At 37.5% G+C, this 21899-nt stretch overlaps 1 protein-coding gene across 1 annotated transcript in view; it reads right to left on the bottom strand.

Moving 5' to 3' along the window:
- Window positions 1-13728: 13728 nt before the first annotated feature.
- The window catches only part of LOC138007435 (hypoxia-inducible factor 1-alpha inhibitor-like), a 16973-nt gene continuing 8802 nt past the window's right edge, over window positions 13729-21899 (bottom strand). Inside the window, exons 3-6 of the mRNA XM_068854332.1 lie at window positions 17398-17504; window positions 16249-16312; window positions 15166-15276; window positions 13729-14187 (exon numbers count right to left, since the gene is read on the bottom strand). Coding sequence (XP_068710433.1) covers window positions 14113-14187; window positions 15166-15276; window positions 16249-16312; window positions 17398-17504 — 357 coding nt within the window. The 3' untranslated portion in view covers window positions 13729-14112. The remainder of the gene's footprint in view (window positions 14188-15165; window positions 15277-16248; window positions 16313-17397; window positions 17505-21899) is intronic.

Genomic DNA, 21899 nt, shown 5'->3' with positions numbered 1-21899 from the left:
AATCTGAAAAAAACCACTGACTCTAGCAGGTGCTGACACTGCATATAGTTCACGCTGATATGTCCATTTATGTTCTTTCATGAAAGAGCTTACAAATTTGTCATACAGACTGTCTTTTGGAGTCAGTTTTGGAACCCATAGTAGAAATCTGTTAATCACTACTCTGCCGGCATCTACTCCTGCTGCCATATTGATGAGTTCATTGTCGTTCTGGAGATTTAAATTGAATTGTAACTGCATAGGAACCAACATTTTATCCTGCAACTCTTCAAAAAAACTGTAACGATTGAGAGGTATGATCAAATTCACATCTTTTGCTCCTCCCGTTCCATCATTGTTGGTAGCTTGTGTAAGCACTCTTCTAGATTCATATCCTAAATTAGTATAGGCTGTCGTATCATTTGTGTCTAAATACCAAAAACTGTTTTTACCGACTGATCTGCTGTAATCATCAGAATATTCCAACAGATTTTTCACAAAAGTGACCTTATGTAGATTGTCAGTGTCATAAACAATTTTCCCCGCACTTTTAATCATCATATGTGCAATCAATGAATGAGATCCGTTTATCACCGTTATTCTATCGGCTGCTGCGTAACCAGCTCCATCTGCTGTTTTTTGTAACTGGAATTGAACCTCGAAATAAGCATTGTACCAATCATAGAAAGAACTCCGGTCGTTGATGGTGAATCTATAACCATTCTTTTCTTGATGTTGACCGTTACCTGGGGCTCGGATTACATCATCAAGTTGAAATCGCACTAACTCATTTCTTTGCAATAATTCACTTGTTCTAAAAGCCATTTATACTATTGTATTATATAATTTTGCTGTCATGTTATTTATTTGAAAAATCTACGTCTTCTTCCAGATCCTGATATCAATCTATTTAGTATCATATCAGTACTTTCATCTTGCTGTTTAATGGGTGAAGATGGGGCTATTGCCTTTTGTGTCGTAGCTCCTTTTCTCAAATTTGCCAATTTTTTCATTATTAGGTCTCCTGACTTTTCTGCCACCGTCTTGCCAATTTTATCACCTGCATGGGAAACCCCTGATTCTAATGCCTTCTTCGCTATTGGCTTGGCGAATTTCTTGAAAACAGATGATGCCACACTCTTCAACGGTTTAAAAATATTATCAACGATAAGTCCAGACCCTTTGTGTTGAAATACAAATTTACCAAGTTTTGGATGGTAAAACCTCTTAAATTCATACGGTTTCATTATACTGTTACATTAGATACTTTTTAAAATCAGCGAAAAAGACGTATCCGCTCCATTTAGATCCACTAATCTTCTTTTTCCATCTGTTATCATGATTCTGATTGATGAAATTGTAGTTTTGTTCACAGGATTAAATGTAACTCTTTGTGGTTCGAGGGTGAAGGAGTAACTTGGTTTTAGTACACTAGTTGAGAATGAATAAATAATGTCTGTTTCTTCGCCGTCAACTAAACTTTCGTTTACCAAATCGCAATGAATATTGAGTACGTCTGTGTCTTGACTGAGATTTGGCACTCTTGGTCCAATATGCGTTCCACTTGCTAATATCTTTTTATCAAAACCGATCAGGTCATTAAAATTACTTGCTCTTAAATCAAGTTGGTAAGTTGCAGTTAATGTAACCGTGACTCTGAATGTTGTTTCGTTGAATTCAAGAGTTATCGGATACGTATCACCAGTTTTCGTCACATTTTTAATATGTCTGTCAAAGTCCGTATAATTCCATACCCCAGCTGGAAAGGTAATGTCCTTAAAAGTTGAACCATTATCGGAGCTGTATTTGATTAATTGATTTTTGTACCCAGCATTGACATTGAACCAAGTGAATGACATGTTAATGACTCTGTTAAGACCGATAACGTATTGCTTATTATTGTCTAGAGTTACAGGTCTGGTGAAATTTGTTGTAAAATCTTCTGGTTTATTGTTCCCTTGATTTTTTACACTGTAAGATGATAAAACTATCTCTCGTTCCATTATGTGATTAGGTTACATTAAATTTTGAAATATTGTTTGTATAATTTACCATATTGTGATCTATTGATTGACGACATTTTTAATAATGTGTCCAATATAGAAACACCCATATTTCGCATGTCAATGCTTGTATTACCAGCCAATATCTCACCAATGATTAAATCCAATTTTTTTATGAGTTCTTTCGGTTTGTTAAAAAATATCACATTGCCACCTTTTTGTTTTTTCCTACCAGAACCTTCCATTGTTTCCATTTTATTTTCATAATGATCTATGTATGCGTTTAAAGCAACTCTTGCGTTGTCTATTCTTTTGTGTTCCTTTTGTTTTACAGCTTCAGAAATTAAACCACTGTTAAATCGTTTACTTACAGAAGACTTGTAACCTTTTAATTGATTTCTTTTGAATTTAGCAGCATTGACAATCTTTTTGAGATATTTCCTGTTTTTTTGTTCAGTCATTTCTTGTTGATTCAGTGTCATTTCAACAGAATCATAATTTTGAAGACCAAGATCATTCAATATCTCATTGTCCATGTCTTCATCATCTAATGCATAATCGATATCTTCGTCGTCATCGTATTCTGGTGGTAATTCTGGTTCTTCAGGAAAGTACTTAGGATCAACATACATCTCTTTTTTTCCTTCAAGAATATCTTTTAAAGCTTCTTCATATTTTGGCGGTTTTGGCACCAGTTGTTTTTCTTGCTGTGGCAAAACAGGTTGTTCAAATAGATCACCAAGATTCATATCTGGAACTTCATCCTCTATATCAATGCCGTAATCAGGAACTTCTCCTTTCTTCAGTGGTCGTTTTTTCCTTGGCAACCTTAAAACCTGATTACTGTCAATGACATCATCTAATTTACTTGTAATTGGTTTGAATACTTTTGAAAATCCCTGTTGACTGGTCTTCTGATCGATATTATGTTTTGTAATAGCATTATGGACATAATTAATCTTATCCCCTAATTCAGATTTACTCTTTGCGAGTTCTTTCCACTTAAGTAAACTCATTTATTGTTATATTGTTACGTTACATAAAAATGGAAATTCATATATAAAAAATGTCGTTTAACATGGTGTTGAACACCATGTTATACACCATGTTATTGAAACAATATACCCATATAATATAAATGAAAATACTAAATTATGACACCAAAGATGATCATGTCACAAATTTCAAACGAAAGCATAAATCCATGCCTAAAGAATGCTTCCGCATGATCATTTGTGGACCTTCTGGTTCGGGAAAAACAAACACACTTATGCATATGATTTACAATCTGTTGTATTTTGATAAAATATACCTTTATGCGAAAAACTTGGAGCAGTCAAAGTATCGGAATCTCATGAAAGAGTTCGAACCATGGAGTGAAGAAGCTGGTTATGATATCATTGAAGCAAGCAATGATAAAATAATTCCTGTAAAAAATCTCAATGGTGACAATCAAAAAATTGTGATATTCGACGATTTCGTATGCGACAAAAACCAAAAACCATTAGTTGACTATTTTATACAGGGGAGACATAAAAACTGCTGTGTCATATATTTGAGTCAAAGCTACTATAAGACACCGAAAGATATCAGATTAAACTGCTCACATTACGCCATTTATGATTTTCCAAGTGCTAATGAAAAAAGTCGCATATGTAGCGAAAACAATGTATCCAAACAGTTATACGAGAGAGCAACCATAGACCCTTTTAGTTTTATATATATTGACAAACCTAAGAAACAAGTGAAGAAGAATTTCGATGAAAAAATATAAACCAATTACATATATGAGTTACTCGAATGGTAAATTACCTGAAGACACTTATTCACATGAAAAAGTTATTGAAATAGTAAAAGGATTGCCTGGTGTTGGTTTTAAACTAACAGATGACGGTGATTACGATATTCAAAATAAAAAACTGAGAAATGTTGCTTCACCACAAACAAATAATGACGCGAGCACCAAGAGTTATGTTGATAAAGAGGTTTCTGGGTGTTTGAAAATAGATGGGAGCAATGCAATGACTGGCGCCCTTAATATGGATAACAGACGTGTAGAAAATATTGCACCTGCTAGACATGGCCAGAGTGACGCTGTCAGTAGTGCGCATTTGCATAGTTTTTACATGGTGCTCAATACTAACGATGGTAAAATAGAATTGCAAAATCCAATCGACATGAAAAATCAAAGAATCTTCGGAGTGAAAGACCCGATACTACATTCAGATGCTTCTAATAAATTTTACGTTGACAGCTCTTTTAATTTTAAAGCTGATAAAACGGAGCTGGCTAATTATTTGAAAAAAGATGGAAGTATTTCCGTAACTGGCAATTTTGACTTTGGAAATAATACAATCAGCAATCTTGCTGAAGGCACTGGCAATTCTGACGCTGTTACAAAACACCAATTGCAAACTGGTTTATCAACCAAACCGAATGTTAATCAGGTTGTGTTGCGAGATGGTACGCAAGCAATGACTGGAAATTTGAATATAAACAACAACAAGATCATCAATCTTGCTGATCCGACAGGTGTAAATGATGCCACAGGAAAAGGTTACGTTGATCGATTATTTTTGGATACACTTCGATTAGACGGTTCAGCGAAAATGACTGGCAATCTAGACATGAACAATAACAAGCTTATCAATCTTGCTGATCCGACAGGTGTAAATGATGCCACAGGAAAAGGTTACGTTGATCGATTATTTTTGGATGCACTTCGATTAGACGGTTCAGCTAAAATGACAGGCAATTTGGATATGTCTTTGAATAAAATAATAAATTGCGGACAACCAACCGGTGCTAGAGATGTGACTAACAAAGCTTATGTCGATTCCGAGGTTGGAAAAACATTGAAATTGGATGGAAGCGGTGTAATGACTTCTGTTCTAGACATGAACAATCAACGAATAATAAATCTCGGAAACGCCACACATAATCAAGATGCCATAACTTTGAAGCAAGTAAATGACGCTTTTTCGACTATAAGTACCGAAAACAATAAATATACAGACGAACAAATAGAAAAAAATAAGAAATATGTAGACGACGAAATAGTAAAGAGTCACATAACTACGCACACAAACAGAAAAAATGTGCTGAAATATGCTATGGCTGATGGGGAATTTACAGAAGATTATGGAATACAGGATGCCAATTTAATCGACTATAATGACTCACCACATAAAAACAACAAAAAAGCATTTTCATTCAAGGTTCAAAAGGCAACAGATGGTTCCAGTCTGTTCAAAGGACGATTCGATTTTAATCTATTCAAACTGATACGTGACAATTACAGCGATAAATATACTGTGTGTTTAGAAATATATTTCCAAAAAACTGGTTTTGATGTGGAGTTTAATTCATTTCAGGTTACTTTTGAAAAAAGAAACATGAACACCAATAGAACCACTACAGTCAAAACCAACACAGATTATAAATATTATCGCTTTATCATGAACTTATCACCAGATGGTTCTTCACCAACTATCGAAAGACGGTTATATGTAACTGTTCAATCCACTTATGACAATAGAAGCCCAACTCTTTTACCATTGTATGTCCTGATTTACGGTATAAAAGGCGAAGCAAAAAACAACCTTGATTTTACTATCTATGATTACGAATTGGCTTATCAAGTTGTAAATAGTCAATTTCAAATGCATGTACCAATCAATATGAATGGTAATAAAATTTTAGGGTTATTTGATAAGATATTACCGTCTTACGCCTATGGAACCACTTTAGAATCATCACTGGGTTGTGATTTTAATATTTCTAGAACAGTACATCTAACATTTACTAAAATTTATATCGATAAAATAAAAATTTATGCTAAAAAAAATTATCCATCAGAGTCGAATCACGATATAACTTTTTATGGAGACGCTAGTGTATTTTATGACATAGATTTTTCAACAAGCAAAATACTTACTGTCAATATCAATCGATATTTTGAAAACATAACAAACATACGAATAAATTTTGATGATGACGATGGGGATGGCGTAAGATCTTATGTTTACATTATACATTACAAAACATTACTGATTAATTGAATTATATAATGCAACAGTATATGACATTGTATGTAAAAAATTTAGATGGTACACATCTTCTTGACGACAATGGTGACAGAATTGAATACACCATTGACTATCACTCTGATGATGATTTTACCTATCAAGCTCAAGCTCAACTTTCAGTAAATGATGATGGACATATAGAAACCGACAAAAATCTCGTCGTTAAGGCTGCTACGGAAGATAACCATGTTGTCATAAAAAAACAACTCGATTTGAAGTTAGACAGATCGACTTTTATTATTTCGAACAGTCTACCTGGTATACCAGTGTTAGACAAAATCAGCATTGCATTAATTCCAGCTTTATCAGTAGTCACAGCCGATTCAAATGATAGAGTTAGTTCATGGATTGATCCTGTGAATAATATCGATTTTTCACAACAAACCAATTCAAAAAAGCCTCTTCTTCTGAGGGATTCATTGAAAAAACGTTTTTTCATACGTTTCGATGGTAGTGATGACCATTTGGAAAAAAAATCATTTGATGTTTCTGAAATAGCGGGTAGTTCTGGTAACACATGTACAGTAATGTTGATTGTCAAAACAGAATCGATAGCTGACCAATCACAATTTCAATGGGGGCGTGGAGCCATCAGATTCGGTGTGCATTTACCATGGGGAGACGGCACAGTCTATATCGATTTTGGTTCAATATCGGATGGTAGACTCGAAGTTCTTTCTTTGCCGAATCTCACAGGTAATATCGAGGTGTGGACGATCCGTGTTAATCAGACAAATATGGAACTTTTTAGAGGTGTTTCAACAGTGACTCCGATTAAAACAAAAACAATTTCTGCTACTCTTACAGGTTCAGCACAAGAAATATTCATTGGATGTCAGGTTCATGATAATGGCGTTGCTATAAAGTTCTGTAAAATGGATTTATATGCTTTTGCCGTTTGGGCTAAATCTCTGTCTGATGATGAATTGAAAAATATGTTCAGATTCATTCAAAATCATTTCGATTTGTGATGTGGATTTTCAAAATATATAACTCAATATATATGTATATCGACAATTTATTACGATTTGTGGAATATAGTTTTCAAGAAGCAAAAGAAAAACATCCATGCATTAATGACAAAATATTAAAATCAGCACTTGTTTATCAATACCTGCACTGTTTCTATTTTAAAAGAGACATGTCTATGAATGAGATTCTTGAACTCAATGATGGTGAAATTGGTCTTCTTGGACCAGGTAGTGGCTGTCTAACATGGTTACTTGAAAAGATCTTCGGTTGGATTGATATATTAAATTCACATAGTGTATTACATGATGCTTCCGGGAGGTTTTATGACCACCATAAGCTTGGTAGAGGTTACACTTATGCTATTTCAGAAAAATACACAACTAAACTGATTAAAAGATCACCTTTTTGTGGTCAAGTCAGTGGTATACTATTTTGTCTATGCAGACGATTAACAATCTAAACCATATATATGGCCGACCAAAAAAAGAGAATATTTAGCTGGAACCATATTTCAGATTCACTGACTGAAGATCAGGTTGATGAACTAAAGAGCTATTATAAGGCATACCATAGAAAGTGTTGGGCTTACAAACAGGCTGTAAAACGGTTCAAAAGATTTAAATTGATAGGCAATAGTATTTCTGTTCTAACTGGAGCAGGTGGTTTGGTTTCGGCTGTTGTAACTGGCGGTATAGCCCTTGTAGCTATCAGCACTTGTGCTTTGTTAATCAAGTCTTACATGGATTTCCAATCACTGGATCTTAAAATACAAAATTGCACATACGCATACCAAAGTTATCAACATCTATTGAATTCAATAAAAGACATGTTGAGAAGCGGTGATTTTCAACCATCGTTTCACACAGAATTAAAAAATGTAGATGATTTTGTAACTGATGTTTGTCCTAGTGTTGATAAATTCTACGCAAAATACAATGACAAATTCATTCCTTAACTATCACATTTATTTTATCGAATGATAATGCTAGGATGTCTTGCCAATATCGTTTATAACTTTCAAGTGTCTTTTTAGACTTTGATGTCTTGACCTTTTCATAAGGAAGATCAAGCATTTTAAATATTTGTTTCAAAATGAAATTTATGTTAATCAGACGCTTTCTGTCTATATTCACAGATTTTACGACCTTACCAATTTCATCAAAAATACTCAATATCTTATCTCTATTTTTCACGGTTATCTGAAAACCATTTTTTACAGCTATATTATTCATTATGTTTTCTATATGATATTTTCTTTGGTAAACACTTTGACGATGGAATCTATGCTTATTTGAGTGAAAATCAACAAATTCTATTAAAGGTGTATAACCTTGTACTGTTCCACATTTTTTGCAAACTATAGTATTATCATTCACTATATCAGGTTGACTGCAGCATTGCTCAATTTCTTTCGTATGTTTCGAGATTTGCTTATTACAAAATGGACAGACCACTTCTTCCATATTGACAAGTTCTTTATGCAGTTCTTGGCAACTCATTATACTATTATATGAGATATTATTTTAGGTTTTTTACAAACATATAGTTCCCAAATAAATTTTGCGTTGGATCCATTCTGCCTCGCCACGGCATAGATTCGCAGAAATATAAAACATATAGATTTCCAAGAATATGAGACTGAAAATGACCACGCCCATATTTGGCCACGCCCATGTGATGGAAACCATCGATGGAAGCCATTAAATGGAAAGTAGTATGAGTTGGGGCGTTTAAGCGCATTTTTGCAAAAATGCGTTGAAACCCCCAACTCCTATACTACTGTAGTGGTTTGTAAATTTTTCACAAACAGTAACTTTAACATCCCAGCATTGTCTACATGTACTGAACAAACAAATTGTCCGATGCCCATCTTTAATATTCAGTGCCAAATCACCGATGATTAAAAAAGTTGGCCTATAACGATTTCAGTTTGACTTGCCCCAATGTCAACAGATGATATCACAAAAATGTTTGGACTATCCAGAAGACAATTAAGTGGCCCTAAAAAAGTATAGGTGAAGGAACCAGGCCCGGTCTGACCACTCGTGGAATTTGATCCTGGTAGTCCGTGGTTCAACTTTTCAGCTAGTTTGCTTCCTGTTCTGTTTGTTTCATTGGTTCCTAAAACCCCCCTGTAATGAGTTTGGTTTGGCTTGGTTTGCAATTATACTTAATAAAATGAAGATTTTATAATGCCCGTGTTTATTTTCGGGAACTCTCTACCAAATGGCCACTACGGTTAATATGTGTTATTATTATTATTATATGATTAGCTCCGTAAGCGGGAAAGATGAACCAAATCAGTCGCTGTGATTGGCTACGCGGGTGGGCAGTAAAGCTCCATCGTGCCGGCTCGGGATTTCTCACTTGATCCCGCAGGATCAAAGATCATTTATCTTGGTGTTTTATCCCATATAATAAATCCTTTATTGACCAAGCTTGTTGGGTTAAGATGGCTGGATATTGGCCAAGTTCTTTTTATGCGTGTCTATGGACCGAGACGAAGTCGAGGTCCATAAACACGCAAAAAAAGAACGAATAACCAATATATGAGCAAGATGGTACTGAACGCATGTTGCGTCGTTAGTGGCCAGGCTTAGCAATTCCGAGTCTGCGAGGATGGTTGCTCGGTAAAGTTCCCACACTCAAAGATAGAAGTGTCTCACAATGACAGTTACAGCTTAAACAGAGATCAGAAAGGGAAACAAAACTGCCCAAAAGAGCACCGATATTGCACCCGTCCTCACAAACACGCATGCATGGTTGATTGACAAATAATCCGCGAGACCCAGAAATGTTTAATTTCCGGTTTATTCGCTACCGCATTCACAAGCAAATTCCATCTGGTTTTGAATTCTACGTAGCGTTTGATACGAACGGAATTCAGATACGAACCTAAAGGGCAGCGGAAGAGGCTTAAAAACGTCCTTAATTGCGAGAAATAGTTTTCAGTAATGTTCTCGTTAAAACAAGGTTGTGTGCACGAGTTCTGGCACCGTAAGAATTTCCCCAAAATGACATTCTACTCTGTAGTGTGTGGTGGAAGGAGATTCTATCAATAAGTTTTAAATCATTAATGTAATTCACGCTTATGGTCATTACAATGTTAAATAAATGGGCACTCGGCAAGGCTGGATGCTGCTCCGCCAAAAGCATTGTACAGATAGCCTTATTTTGCGCCAGAGGAAAGAGATTGCCGCGCTCGCAAGGAAAGTGTCAACACAAAGACGAACCTGAAATCGGCTTCCAGATGCCCCTTTCCAGAAAAAAGCTGAAGTCAATCCGTAGAGTGAAAGGGGAGAGAAACTTGCCTTGATTGTTCGCTCGGTCGGGTGTGCGACTGAAAGATAATACTGTTGTGACTCCAATCATTTCCGTTTCATGACTGCAATTGGTTTCACCTTTGTTGTCTCTCTAAAATTATCAATATATTGCCAGAGTTCTCCACTTTTCGTAGAACAGAAGCCTTGCTGAGGGTGACCATGTCTTAATGTTTCATTCCTTTTCGTTCAAATAATTATTTCATCGTAGACTTCGCCTTTAGTAAGTGCCAGAGCCACAGTCACCCCAAGCTCAGTGTGAGGGAATATGTGCCGAATCTAATGCAAATGAGCGAAAATAATAGATTGTTTCATTTGCATTAGATTCAACATTTGTAAAATGCGACGTTTAAAACGGGCCTAACCTTATTGCAATTGTGGGTCGCTTCCTTCCTGTGAGGTTTTTTTTCCAGATTCGTCGCGAACTGAGCCACTGTCAGTTCCTCGGTTGTCAACCGTCGGTCATACTGATAAAATACAAAGGCTGAACGCAAGCGCCCCAAGCTCAGTGTGAGGGAAAGCCAACAAAAATATAAGAATTTATATAGGGATCCCGATAAAAAACCTCAAAGAAGATAATTTTACGGAAAAATTGTTAATTAAAAAGCCTAACCTTACTGCCATTGTGAGAGGCGCGGTGGCCTCATGGTTAGTGTTCTCGACTCCGGATTGAGTGGTCCGGGTTCGGGTCCTGGCCGGGGACATTGTGTTGTGTTCTTGGGCAAGACACTTTGCTCTCACGGTGCCTCTCTCCACCCAGGTGTATGAATGGGTACCAGCGAAATGCTGGGGCTAACCCTGCGATGGACTGGCATCCCATCCAGGGGGGAGTAGAAATACTCCTAGTCGCTTCATGCCATGGAAACCGGAATTAGCTCCGGCCTGATGGGCCACTTGAGACTTTACCCTTACCTACCTTCTTCCTGTGTGGTTTTTTTTTCAGATTCGACGCGAATTGAGCCATTATCAGTTTCTCGTTTGTCAACGGTTATAGTAAAATACCGTGCAAGGCTGAACATCAGGGGCACCCAACGTAAATTTTCGGAAAATATCTGTTCGGTAGAAGATTTGAGATCTAGAATTTTCGGCTCATTTGTTGTAAAATTCCTTGCTTGCCTGCCTGTCCTAGGATTTTCGAACATCTAAAACATGGTATAATTGCCCATTTTTAACCGATTTTTACCCTAAAAAGGTCGCCTAGAGTTTTTGGGAGCCTTTTTTCTGGCTGAAATTTTCGAAAAGGAAAGTTTTGATACCTATAATTTTCGGATCACTAGACTTTCAGCTAGGGAATCTGAACAGATGAAAAATTCTTAGGGGATAAAAATATGCCTATATCTACCGTTTAAATACTAAAATACGTTTAACAATGCTATGTTTAAGTGGTTTTGAACTATATTCTCGTTGGGTGCCCCCTGGAACGTTGAATTCTCTGGAGCCCACCAAATTGAGTCAAATTTCCGGGTTTAAATGTTCCCAAGGCCATAAATCCACCGTAGAATTCGAGGGCAAAGGTTTTTCTTTCGTTTCAATCCGCTAGCCGCGCAATCGAAGCCCTGCCAGCGACTTCAGGCGGCTGTTAGTGTCCATAACGAATCGATAAAACGATGGAAAGGATCCTCTTTCACTTTGAACACCACACAGCGACAGTGTAGTTCGGTTTGGTAACGAGTCTTTGTTTGGGAACGAAGGGGGTAGTTTCTAAAGAAACTGTGGTGCTGCGTCGGTGGGGAAGTAGTATATAAAATTTGGTTTTATCAACGGAGTTGATAATGTAAATTGGCCACCGTACAGAGGATCTCTGTACGGTGGCCAATTTACATTATCAACTCCGTTGATAAAACCAAGTTTTGTTTGGGAACGTCGTCAGGGACCACAAAGAAAAACAAAGACAAACAAAGACTCATTACCAAGCCACAAACGAAGAATCGTTTTCAGATTCAGTGCACATTCAGAACCGGATCCAGTGCACTTCAGTGGTTATCGGTAACAAAACTACTCATTATTTGTTGGTCTTCATTGATGCAAAGGCGTCTTTTAGTGTTGTGAAGTTTGACTAAAATAGCGTGACGCTGCCCCTTTAAGGATCAATTTGTCACCCACGTTATTAATCATGAAATTAATCTTAGTTAACACTGTCCCACTTAGATTAATAAATAATGATGAGTGAAGTGTAGCAAACGATTCATGGTACTGTTCCAACTAGACATTAACCATACATTGAATATAACATGGAAGTTCAAATTTGCGCCCAAGAAGTTTAAATGAGAACCGAAAGTTTCGAGTGTACTCCCTGTTCATCAGTGGTCTGCTGATGAACAGGGAGTACCCTCGAAACGTTTGGTTCTCATTTAAACATCTTGGGCGCAAATTTGAACTTTCATTTTCTATTCATCTGAATTATTGCGCAGCACAGTTTCTTGGAATTTTTATTAACAATACATTAACAATTGTGAGTTGTCAAAATAGCATTGTTTCCTCGATACCACTTTTTCAAATTAATGAAATACTGCCTTCTGTAACGCTAACTGGATTTATTAAAAACTGGATCATTGGATAATGCAATTCGAGAGTTTTCATTGGCTAAGCCATCATGGGTTATGAGCCATTGTACCATGATCTACAAACACAGCAAGCATATGCGTGATTTTTTGGGCCTTTTTATTTTTATTGTAGTCTAGTTTTCTATATTTTGGGCGCGTTTTTAATAAAACAATTATTCCACTCGCGAAAAAAAAAGAACTATTTGGATTATTAACAATAATTACATCTTTTTTCCCTTAGCAACCTTATTCATGTAAAAGCGATATGTTGAGACAAGACAATCATTTCAGCCGCTGTTTCGGGAAAGGAGGCCGCGCTCCTCGGCGATCTCGGAAGGAAGACCAGACGGAAATTAATCTTAGGGCGCTTTCCATTTGACAGAACTGACTGACTGTATTCGCAGCCCATCTAACGGGGATAGTTCAGACTGTACCTACCAAACGTTCAAAAGATATGTGTCAAATTAAGATTAACCTTAAAGTGCCCCTAACCCCAAAATATTTTTTTTGCTAAAATGAATCTTTGCACCTGTTCGAGACGCATTGCGGCCATTTTTTCCTTTTTCTAACAAATCCTGCCATTTTATAGGCTTCGAAAGTTGCGAAAATCCAAGCATCTTGTGTTCACGACCGAGTCAGAAGGGGAGTGGGTCTATTCCTGATGTGACGTCACAATCTAATTTGCATGCATTTTTACAAAGAGTTAATGCCATGTAAATCAGTTTGTGACGTCACATCAGGAATAGGCCCACTCCCCTTCTGACTCGGTCGTGAACACAAGATGCTTGGATGTTCGCAACTTTCGAAGCCTATAAAATGGCAGGATTTGTTAGAAAAATGAAAAAATGGCCGCAATGCGTTTCGAACAGGTGCAATGGTTAATTTTAGCAAAAAATATATTTTGGGGTTAGGGGCACTTTAAAGAGTCAGCACTTACCATGTTTTTTTTTCTCTCTTAAATAGTACAGCACCTAACGGTTCTTGATAAAATTGTCGTTTTTTCCTTGGACATGTCAGATTATTTATCTTTCAATCGGGCAAATTTAAAAAGCCTAATGTGAATTCTATCAAAAGAAATTAATTGGTTCACTGAAATTTATGAAAGGTTTCATCACTGTTCATTTCAGTTGCAGGAACAGAATCGTTGAACAGAGTGGTTGACAGATCCTCGTTCTCGGAGCGGGGAAGGAAGGGGAGGGGCATGTCTTCAACATGCATCTTCTTTCTCATTGGTGTTTTCTGTGTAGCGCCCATTCACCATACAATTTAACAGGGGACCAATCTGGAAAACAAAAAGCCAAAACGAAAATGGGTAAGAAATAATTACTGATAAAATCGTACGATTATTTAGTAAAGAGGAAGACAGACTTGCTACAATACCGTGAAGTATTTCATCCTTTGAAAAGCTACGGAAAAAAGGTATCCGTGAGATTGTTTACATTAAAAGTGTGAAACTAATTCGACGAATTCCCGAGGTGTTTTTGTCCGTCTGGAAATGCCAGCAACCATTTTCTTTATCTAAAATGCATGAATATTTCGAAAACCAAGAGCATAAATTTTTTTCACGATACAAATTCCGGGTTACATTTCAAGAAAGACAACTCCAGTTCAATTGACCAAGTTTTTCGGCATATAGCAGGGGACACAAGGGAGAGGCGTTGGCTTAGTGTGAGAGCACTCACCATCCACCAAGGTAACCCGAGTTTGCTCAATATCATAAATAGGTTGAGCTTGTTGGTTCTCTACCCTGCTCCGAGAGGATTTTCTGCCGACATACTCCTGTTTTCCCCTCTTGTCTAAACCAACACTGACTTGATTCGCCGAAAATTCACTTGATTTTATTATCATCATCATTATCGTTATCATCGTTACCGTTAGCGTCATCGTTATAGTTACCGTTAGTACCGTTATCGTTATCTTTATCATTATGACTATTAGACGTCAGGGTCGTTTTGTCCTTGAGTCCTTCAACTATGCATTTCACAACACCACTCACGCCCTCCTTTAATAAAAATCACACGAACATCCCTGACAATGGATCAGAGGGTTTACAGTCTCGGCTTCTATTAAAGCCAGAGGTCAGAGGTTAATCCATCTGCTGCACAACTTGTTGAGAGAGTGCTCCTTTTCATAGTAAGGGACTCAGCAGACCTATTCACAGGTTCTTGCACTTTATTGGTTTGGGAATCTGTCCAAGAAGCTGAACTTCTGGCATCTAGTAAAGAGGTAGCTGTAGGTATAGGATAATCCTCAGTTTTACCTCATGAGGATCTCCAAGTGCTTCACCCAACATTCTCTCTATGTTTCTCATAACTGCGACCTTTTGCTGTGGAGTTAATGGGTGCGTAATCTGGCTTGGGGTTGGTCCTGCCTAAATATTGATTAACAAAAATAGTTAACTAGCAGAAAAATTGGCCCTGTTTTAAGATAATCACATAACTTAAGGTGGCTCAACCGGTTTCAACAACTTGAAGGGGAAGTCTTATTAGAAGGATTATAACTCTACAACGTTTCACTTAACAGCAATGTTATCGTACGGTATGAAACACCAATAACTGCTTAACAAGATGCATGTATTAATGTGACATAATAAATTACTGTGGCAAAAGAAACAATCTAAAAACGCCCTATGTTTTGTGCTTATGCGCTTACATGTATATTTCAAACACAAACTTGGTGACCTCAATTTTTTATTGCTGAAAAGTGATTGGCAGGCTACGATGAAACTGCAAAGTTTAAAAAAAATTATCTGGAGCAGATTCAGAGCCGCCTTAAAATTTTCCAATTGTGAAATTGGCTTTACGCGTTCGTTTTCGCGATATATGCCTTTGAAGACAAAATATAGGGTGTTTTTAGATAGCTCTTTTGTTGCCATGGTACAATGTAAAAGTTAGGTAGATTCAATCTTCCCAAATAGTACAGTTTGTTGAAAGTGTTAAAACCGGTTCGAGCCTCCTTAAAATCTATGATAGCTTTCAAAGTTAAGGATGACTGGAAACCAAAGCAAGTAAAAGTAATTATTCATGTTGCTTTTTGAAGAGTCGGGAATCCCCTGAAAAGGAAAGGTCAAAAACAATCATCTTGGAGTAGGAAAGAGAAGAAATTACGCCAACTGCAAAATGGCATCATTCAGAATTAATATTAAATAATGAAACACCCAGGCAAGTACTCTGACCACAGCACCAACCAAATCCCTTAATACCCCCTAAATCCCCAAATGCCCCTAAATCCCCTTTCCCTCCTAAGAGTGGCACTTATAGATTTTACTCTGTCTAATGCCAGATGATTTTACTCGTCAATGGGGGACTCTTCAGGGTTGAAAGGGTTTATAATAGACACTGACCTTGAACCAGAAATTTACAGATGTGGTGATTCCACCATTCATTGTTGACTCCACATGATGCCACCTAATGTAACAACAGTAATCAAAACATTATCACAGCTTGAACACACCCACAAACACACACACCCATGCAAACATGAAGGTAAGGATGTTACAGTTATTCCTAAAACTGCCCAAACTCAACTGGCACACAATTACAAATATATATGGGTTTAATTGACCAAGTGTGAGGTCAAGATGGCTGGATATTGGCCAAGTTATTTTTTGGCAATTTTTCGTCTCGGCCCATAAACTCGTAAAAAAATAATGAGGTCAATATCCAGCCATCTCGACTGAACAAGCTTGGTCAATAAAGGATTTTTTGTATGGGCTAAAACACCAGAAAATGATCTTTTATCTTGTGGGAGAACGCAAGAAACCCCTGGCAAGCAAGATTAGCTCCATCTTGCCCACTCGGGTAGCCAATCACAGCACAGGATTTGGTTCATTTTGCCCGCTCACGGGGCTAGTCATATAATAAACTATCATACAGATAGAGTAAGTGAAGAATACTTCAACAGCTTTTATATTCAGATCTATGTTTTTCTTTCATGTGCAAGTATTCTTTTCTTTTCATTTTTTACTTTTGGATGTCCAATTCACAATGATTGGGTGAGATGGAAGGCATTTTTTCTTAATAATAAGGGCACTTTTGGTAATCAAGAGGGCATGATTACTTGATCTGGATTTAAAAGTTGCTTATCCAAAGCAAGTGAAGTTACAGGATTGAGGAAAATCTTCTTCCAAATTCTGAATAAACTGCTTTTTGACCACATTTAAATACATTTTAGCACTATTTCTTTGAAAAGCAATGATTTATTGAATTGAACTTTAACCGAATGAAAGCGTATTCAATTGACTCCATTTGTCACAGCATTCAATGGGCTTCCCTTAATAATTTTGCCCTTAATGTGATGAACATCATCATCACAATGTGCCCTTGTGTGAATTACCAGGGGTAAGGATTAATGCCTGTCACTTGTATTTTCAACGTTTTCTGAATAATCTTGTAGCAATTTTGTGAAAAAAAGCATGGAATTAATTTTTAATTGCCCTCAGGCCCATACACCATGCAATCAAATGTACTTATCAAAATACTGCATGCCTTACCAGTACATAGGAATGTACAGTACATCCCCAGGGCCAACTATTACTTCAAATCCTTTTATGTCTTTGAGCTTTGGAAACCTCTCAAAGTCTGGGTCATCAAAATCCACCTGAACAGTAAAAGCATAGAGCAGCCTTTTAATTCGGCGAGAATGGATGATCTCTTGCATACTCTACCATGCATTTTGCATTTTAATATATAATTCTATTCTCTCTGAGCTCGACAGTTCCGAAGACACATTAATAATTATTACTTACAAGTTAAATATCACATCAATGACAATTTGACCTACTAACAGCCAGATGGCTGAATGGTGAACATTTGAGTACCATGCAAAAAGCAAAGAAACTGCAGATAATGGAAAGCAAGGATGACCAACAAGCCACCAAGATTTCCAGAGATGATTTAAGTACGGTACTGATTGGGAAGCCAATCAACTAACATCACCCATCATGCTTGACTTAAATAAAGCTCTTCTTAATCATTGACAATGGTAAATAAATGTATTAACTAAAGGTATGCAAGCTACTTTTGATGGAGTTATAACTCAGTTGTTCCAGAAATGTGAAGCAACTGAGAAAATTTACTAAAATGCACCCGTGGACAAAAAATGAAACAGAGTGTTTGTCACTGGTTCCCATTTTAAACATGCTTCGAAAGTTGGAGAGATAATTTTATATATGTCATTTGCCAGTTGAGTGGTCTGCATAGTGAAAAATGGTGACTCATAGTTTTTCACTACACGGACTGACCCTACTAGTAAATAACTTTTTTTTTCCTCTCTCTCTCTCTGAAATCACTTAACTTGTAATAATTGTTGACCCCCATACAGGTTATGTACCACTTGATAGCGAATGCAGTAAACAACTTAGTAATTGAATGTTCAAAGAGAAATATTTTTATTTGAATTATCTTTCCAATGCCTCTTGTCTAATAACAATTTGTTTTGAAACTAACTCTAGTATGTAAATGGCTAAGTGTCAAAAAAATAATAATAATCAACTTTATTCACAATTCAAGTTTATTTACATTATACGATTGATAAAATTAATATATGAAATTTCATAAAAATTTAAAATTATGTATAATACAAAAGCATTTAGCTTGAAAAATTGGCAAAAAACTTTACATGCCCGCTGTGGCGACATTCATTTTACAGTCTAAGGAGTGTTCTATCTTGCTGTGAAAAGGGGTTCATGAACCTCTCACTCATGCATGTACCGATCTTAGAAGTTCGAGAGAGATTTGCGTCCTGAGCCATGAGATAACTGTGTTATACGGCTCGGTGTCCTTCTGAGCTATCTTATCTGCAAGATGGTTCGGGAAACGCTGACACTCATTTCCCATTTCTTGATTGGTTCCAAACACTTAAGGTGTGAATGAACCCATCTCTTGCATTTCTTCTTGTCTTCTTGCTCCTTGCATACATCTTGTTCTGGTAACACTTGCAGTTAACATGCGTAGCTCTTACATCAAAAAATGCCATAACTCCTCTTGACCAGAAACCTCCCGCGGGCCTTGATGTCTAATCTTGCTTCAGAGCTTGTGGCAGCACTTCTCAAATGTAGCCGCTCGTTGTCGAGGGGTTGAAGGCATGGTTCGATTTCCACAATGTTGCAGACCTTATTGATGAATGCCATCAATAAATCACGGACACCATCATGTCTCTGCGCTACAAAGCCCCCCTTTTAACATGAGAAGGCATGGCCTACAGTAGATTTATCCCCACACACCCATAAACTTGGTAGATCGACTAGAGGCAAACTATACCATAAGTGTAGGGAGTCTCTGAACTCTTGCTTATTCAGGGCTAGGCCCTGACCTGCGAGAGGCATCGTATTTAACCAAGAACTCGCGCCCTTGTCTCTCAGATCTGGGGAAAGAGTTGAGTCAATGCTTTCTATTTTCTCTTTGCCACGTGCACTCTTAAGTGACTGATGATGTCTCTTAAGCTCCTCTGTAGATCTTTCATCTGATGCCATAAATGTACTCTGCGATGTGATAGAATCTATGTGCACAGTAGTTATTGACCTTCAGGCAGCCAACTGTTACAGTGGCACCTCAGCTCTCAAATGTGGCATGCCCAAACCCCCTTGCACCGTTGAAGGTGAAATGTTGACGCACCTCACTAGGGAGAGGCTCTGATTGACTGAACAAAGTTGGAAGAAGGCGTTACTTGCATCGACCAACAGAATCCCATCTGTTCCTTCTTCTTCAAACACTTGGCTCATTACATGTATCACGGCCTCCGCTCCTGCATTATGACCAGCAAAAACTTGCAGGGGACCCGCCGCTTCTTTTATTCCTCCTTTAAGAAACTGCTGACCGTTTTTCCCACTACTCGCCTCAGCACTTCTCCAAAACCAATTGGTCTAATTCCAGGGTTCTTGTCGAGTGGGATGAGCCTGCAAGATGTAAAGGCTTTGAGTAAAGATGGATGGTACGATTTCTTAAGCATATTTCTCGTGAACACAGCTATCCGTTCTCTTAAGATTTTATCCTTGGTCTTAGAGCACAGGATTCTCCTATAAAGCTCTGAGTCCATTCCCGATGGCCCTGCTGAGCCCTTGGTTCTGCTTGCCTCATCTATGAGATCATACATGGTTGGTGGAATATACTCAACTGGACTGTGCAACAAACTCTCCTCTGCAATATCAGCCACCTCTGCTTGCTTGTCATGTAGCCCTCGCAGGACGTCTGGTGATAGGTCCAGCAGGCCAGACGAGCTCTCGTTATCTAGGAGTTTCATTACAGCTGATTATTTTCCTTGCAGAACGAGCTTTGAAAAAACTTTGGAAATGTCCGCGGCCATCCTAGTTTTCATAGAGTTCACAAATTTCCCCGGTATAAACCTCACTTCTTTAAGCAACAAATCAAGGTCCCCTTGTTTCGGGGACAGCTATTCTTAGAGTTATTTTCATAGAGTTATGTCGTAGAGTTAGAGTTAAGTTTCCAAAATCCTGGATTCAGGATTTTGGAAGTCCAAAATCTTGAATTCCAAGATTCTGAATTCAGGATTTCCTGAATTCAAGATTTTGGACGGCCACAATCCTGAATTCAAAATTTTGAATTCAGGATTTTGGCCGTCCAAAATCTTGAATTCCACAATTTTGAATTCAGGATTTTGGAAGTCCAAAATCTTGAATTCCAAAATTTTGAATTCAGGATTTTGGCCGTCCAAAATCTTGAATTCAGGATTTTGGGAATCCAAAATCTTGAATTCAGAATTTTGGCAGTCAAAAATCTTGAATTCAGGATTTTGGAAGTCGTTAACTCTAACTCTAAGTCATAACTATACTGAAATAACTCTATTGATAGTTAAACTCCCTTGTTTCCAAAGAGCTACAGGTAATCAATGCTCTATTGCTGTGCTGTGTTCCTTGCTTTTAGAAGCAGTGGATGGTTTTTGCAGGATCAAAGTTGGGATCACCATGGATGCTTTCAAGGCAACTGACTTTAAGTCAGAATCTGCATTGAACTGCGTAATCCAGAAAGTTAATTCTTTGATGAAACTCTTCCCTGCACAGCCAGACGGTACATTGAGTATACTTCTCCTGTAGTGGACGATTTCGTTGTAAACACCATTGACAATAAAATTTATTACAGAGGCTCACACGTTTTGTTCTTTATTTCGGAAGGAAACACCTCATAAAGGGGCAGATTTGGTTTGATTTTGCTTTGACCTGTGACTATTGTACTAGGCAGTCCCGTGGGAGAAGGTGTTCAACCACTCTCGGTTGTTACTGGTTTATGCAAACACCAGTTAATGGCATTAGCATTCTCAAACTGCTGCTGTGGGCTATTTTTTTTTTATGTTTGCAAGTCACCTTGAATATTATTTTCTCAGCAGCCTTCTCTTCTATATCATAGACCTGTTCCCACCCTCGAAAAAAAGTCCTAGTATTCCGTCTATAGTTCTACTCTTGCTCCATTTTCTCCAATCTTGAGGCTTGATCCCGTAAATTCTGGCTTCTTAGCATCAAGTATCCATAACCCTTATCTACACATAAATCTGCCATTACTTCGATATAACCCTTCTTCCTCCCGGTAGTATTTCGTGGAGGGTCTACAGACGATATCAGATCCTTCGCTTTTCTCATGCATTCCACAAGATCACTATTCATATGCTCTGTCCATTTCACTTTATCCTGTTTCCTCGACATATCTTGCAATGTTCCTTTTTACAACCAGCTCACTATCATCGATATTGGTTATACGGTTTTTGGTTTCGTTTACTTGTTTAACTTTCCATCCAAATTACTTTGTACTGATGCGTTGCAATTGTCTAATAAATGATGTAATGGATACTTATTGAAGGTTAAACGGCTAAAAAGGATAAGAAGAAGAAACTGGTATTTAAAAATAGCGGAGAAAGCCGTGATGCGTCCATTCAGCTCCAATCCAGTCCCATAAAACTGGGAAATGGAAATGGAAATTTAGGGCCAAGGACAAAACCTCTTAGAGCATTACCAGGGCCATGGGCAATCTTGTTCCCAGAGTCATT

The sequence above is a fragment of the Montipora foliosa genome, chromosome 6 (genome assembly GCF_036669935.1).
Source record: "Montipora foliosa isolate CH-2021 chromosome 6, ASM3666993v2, whole genome shotgun sequence".
Taxonomy (NCBI): domain Eukaryota; kingdom Metazoa; phylum Cnidaria; class Anthozoa; order Scleractinia; family Acroporidae; genus Montipora; species Montipora foliosa.
Note: the sequence above shows the minus strand (reverse complement) of the source record. Positions and strands in the feature narration are given on the sequence as shown.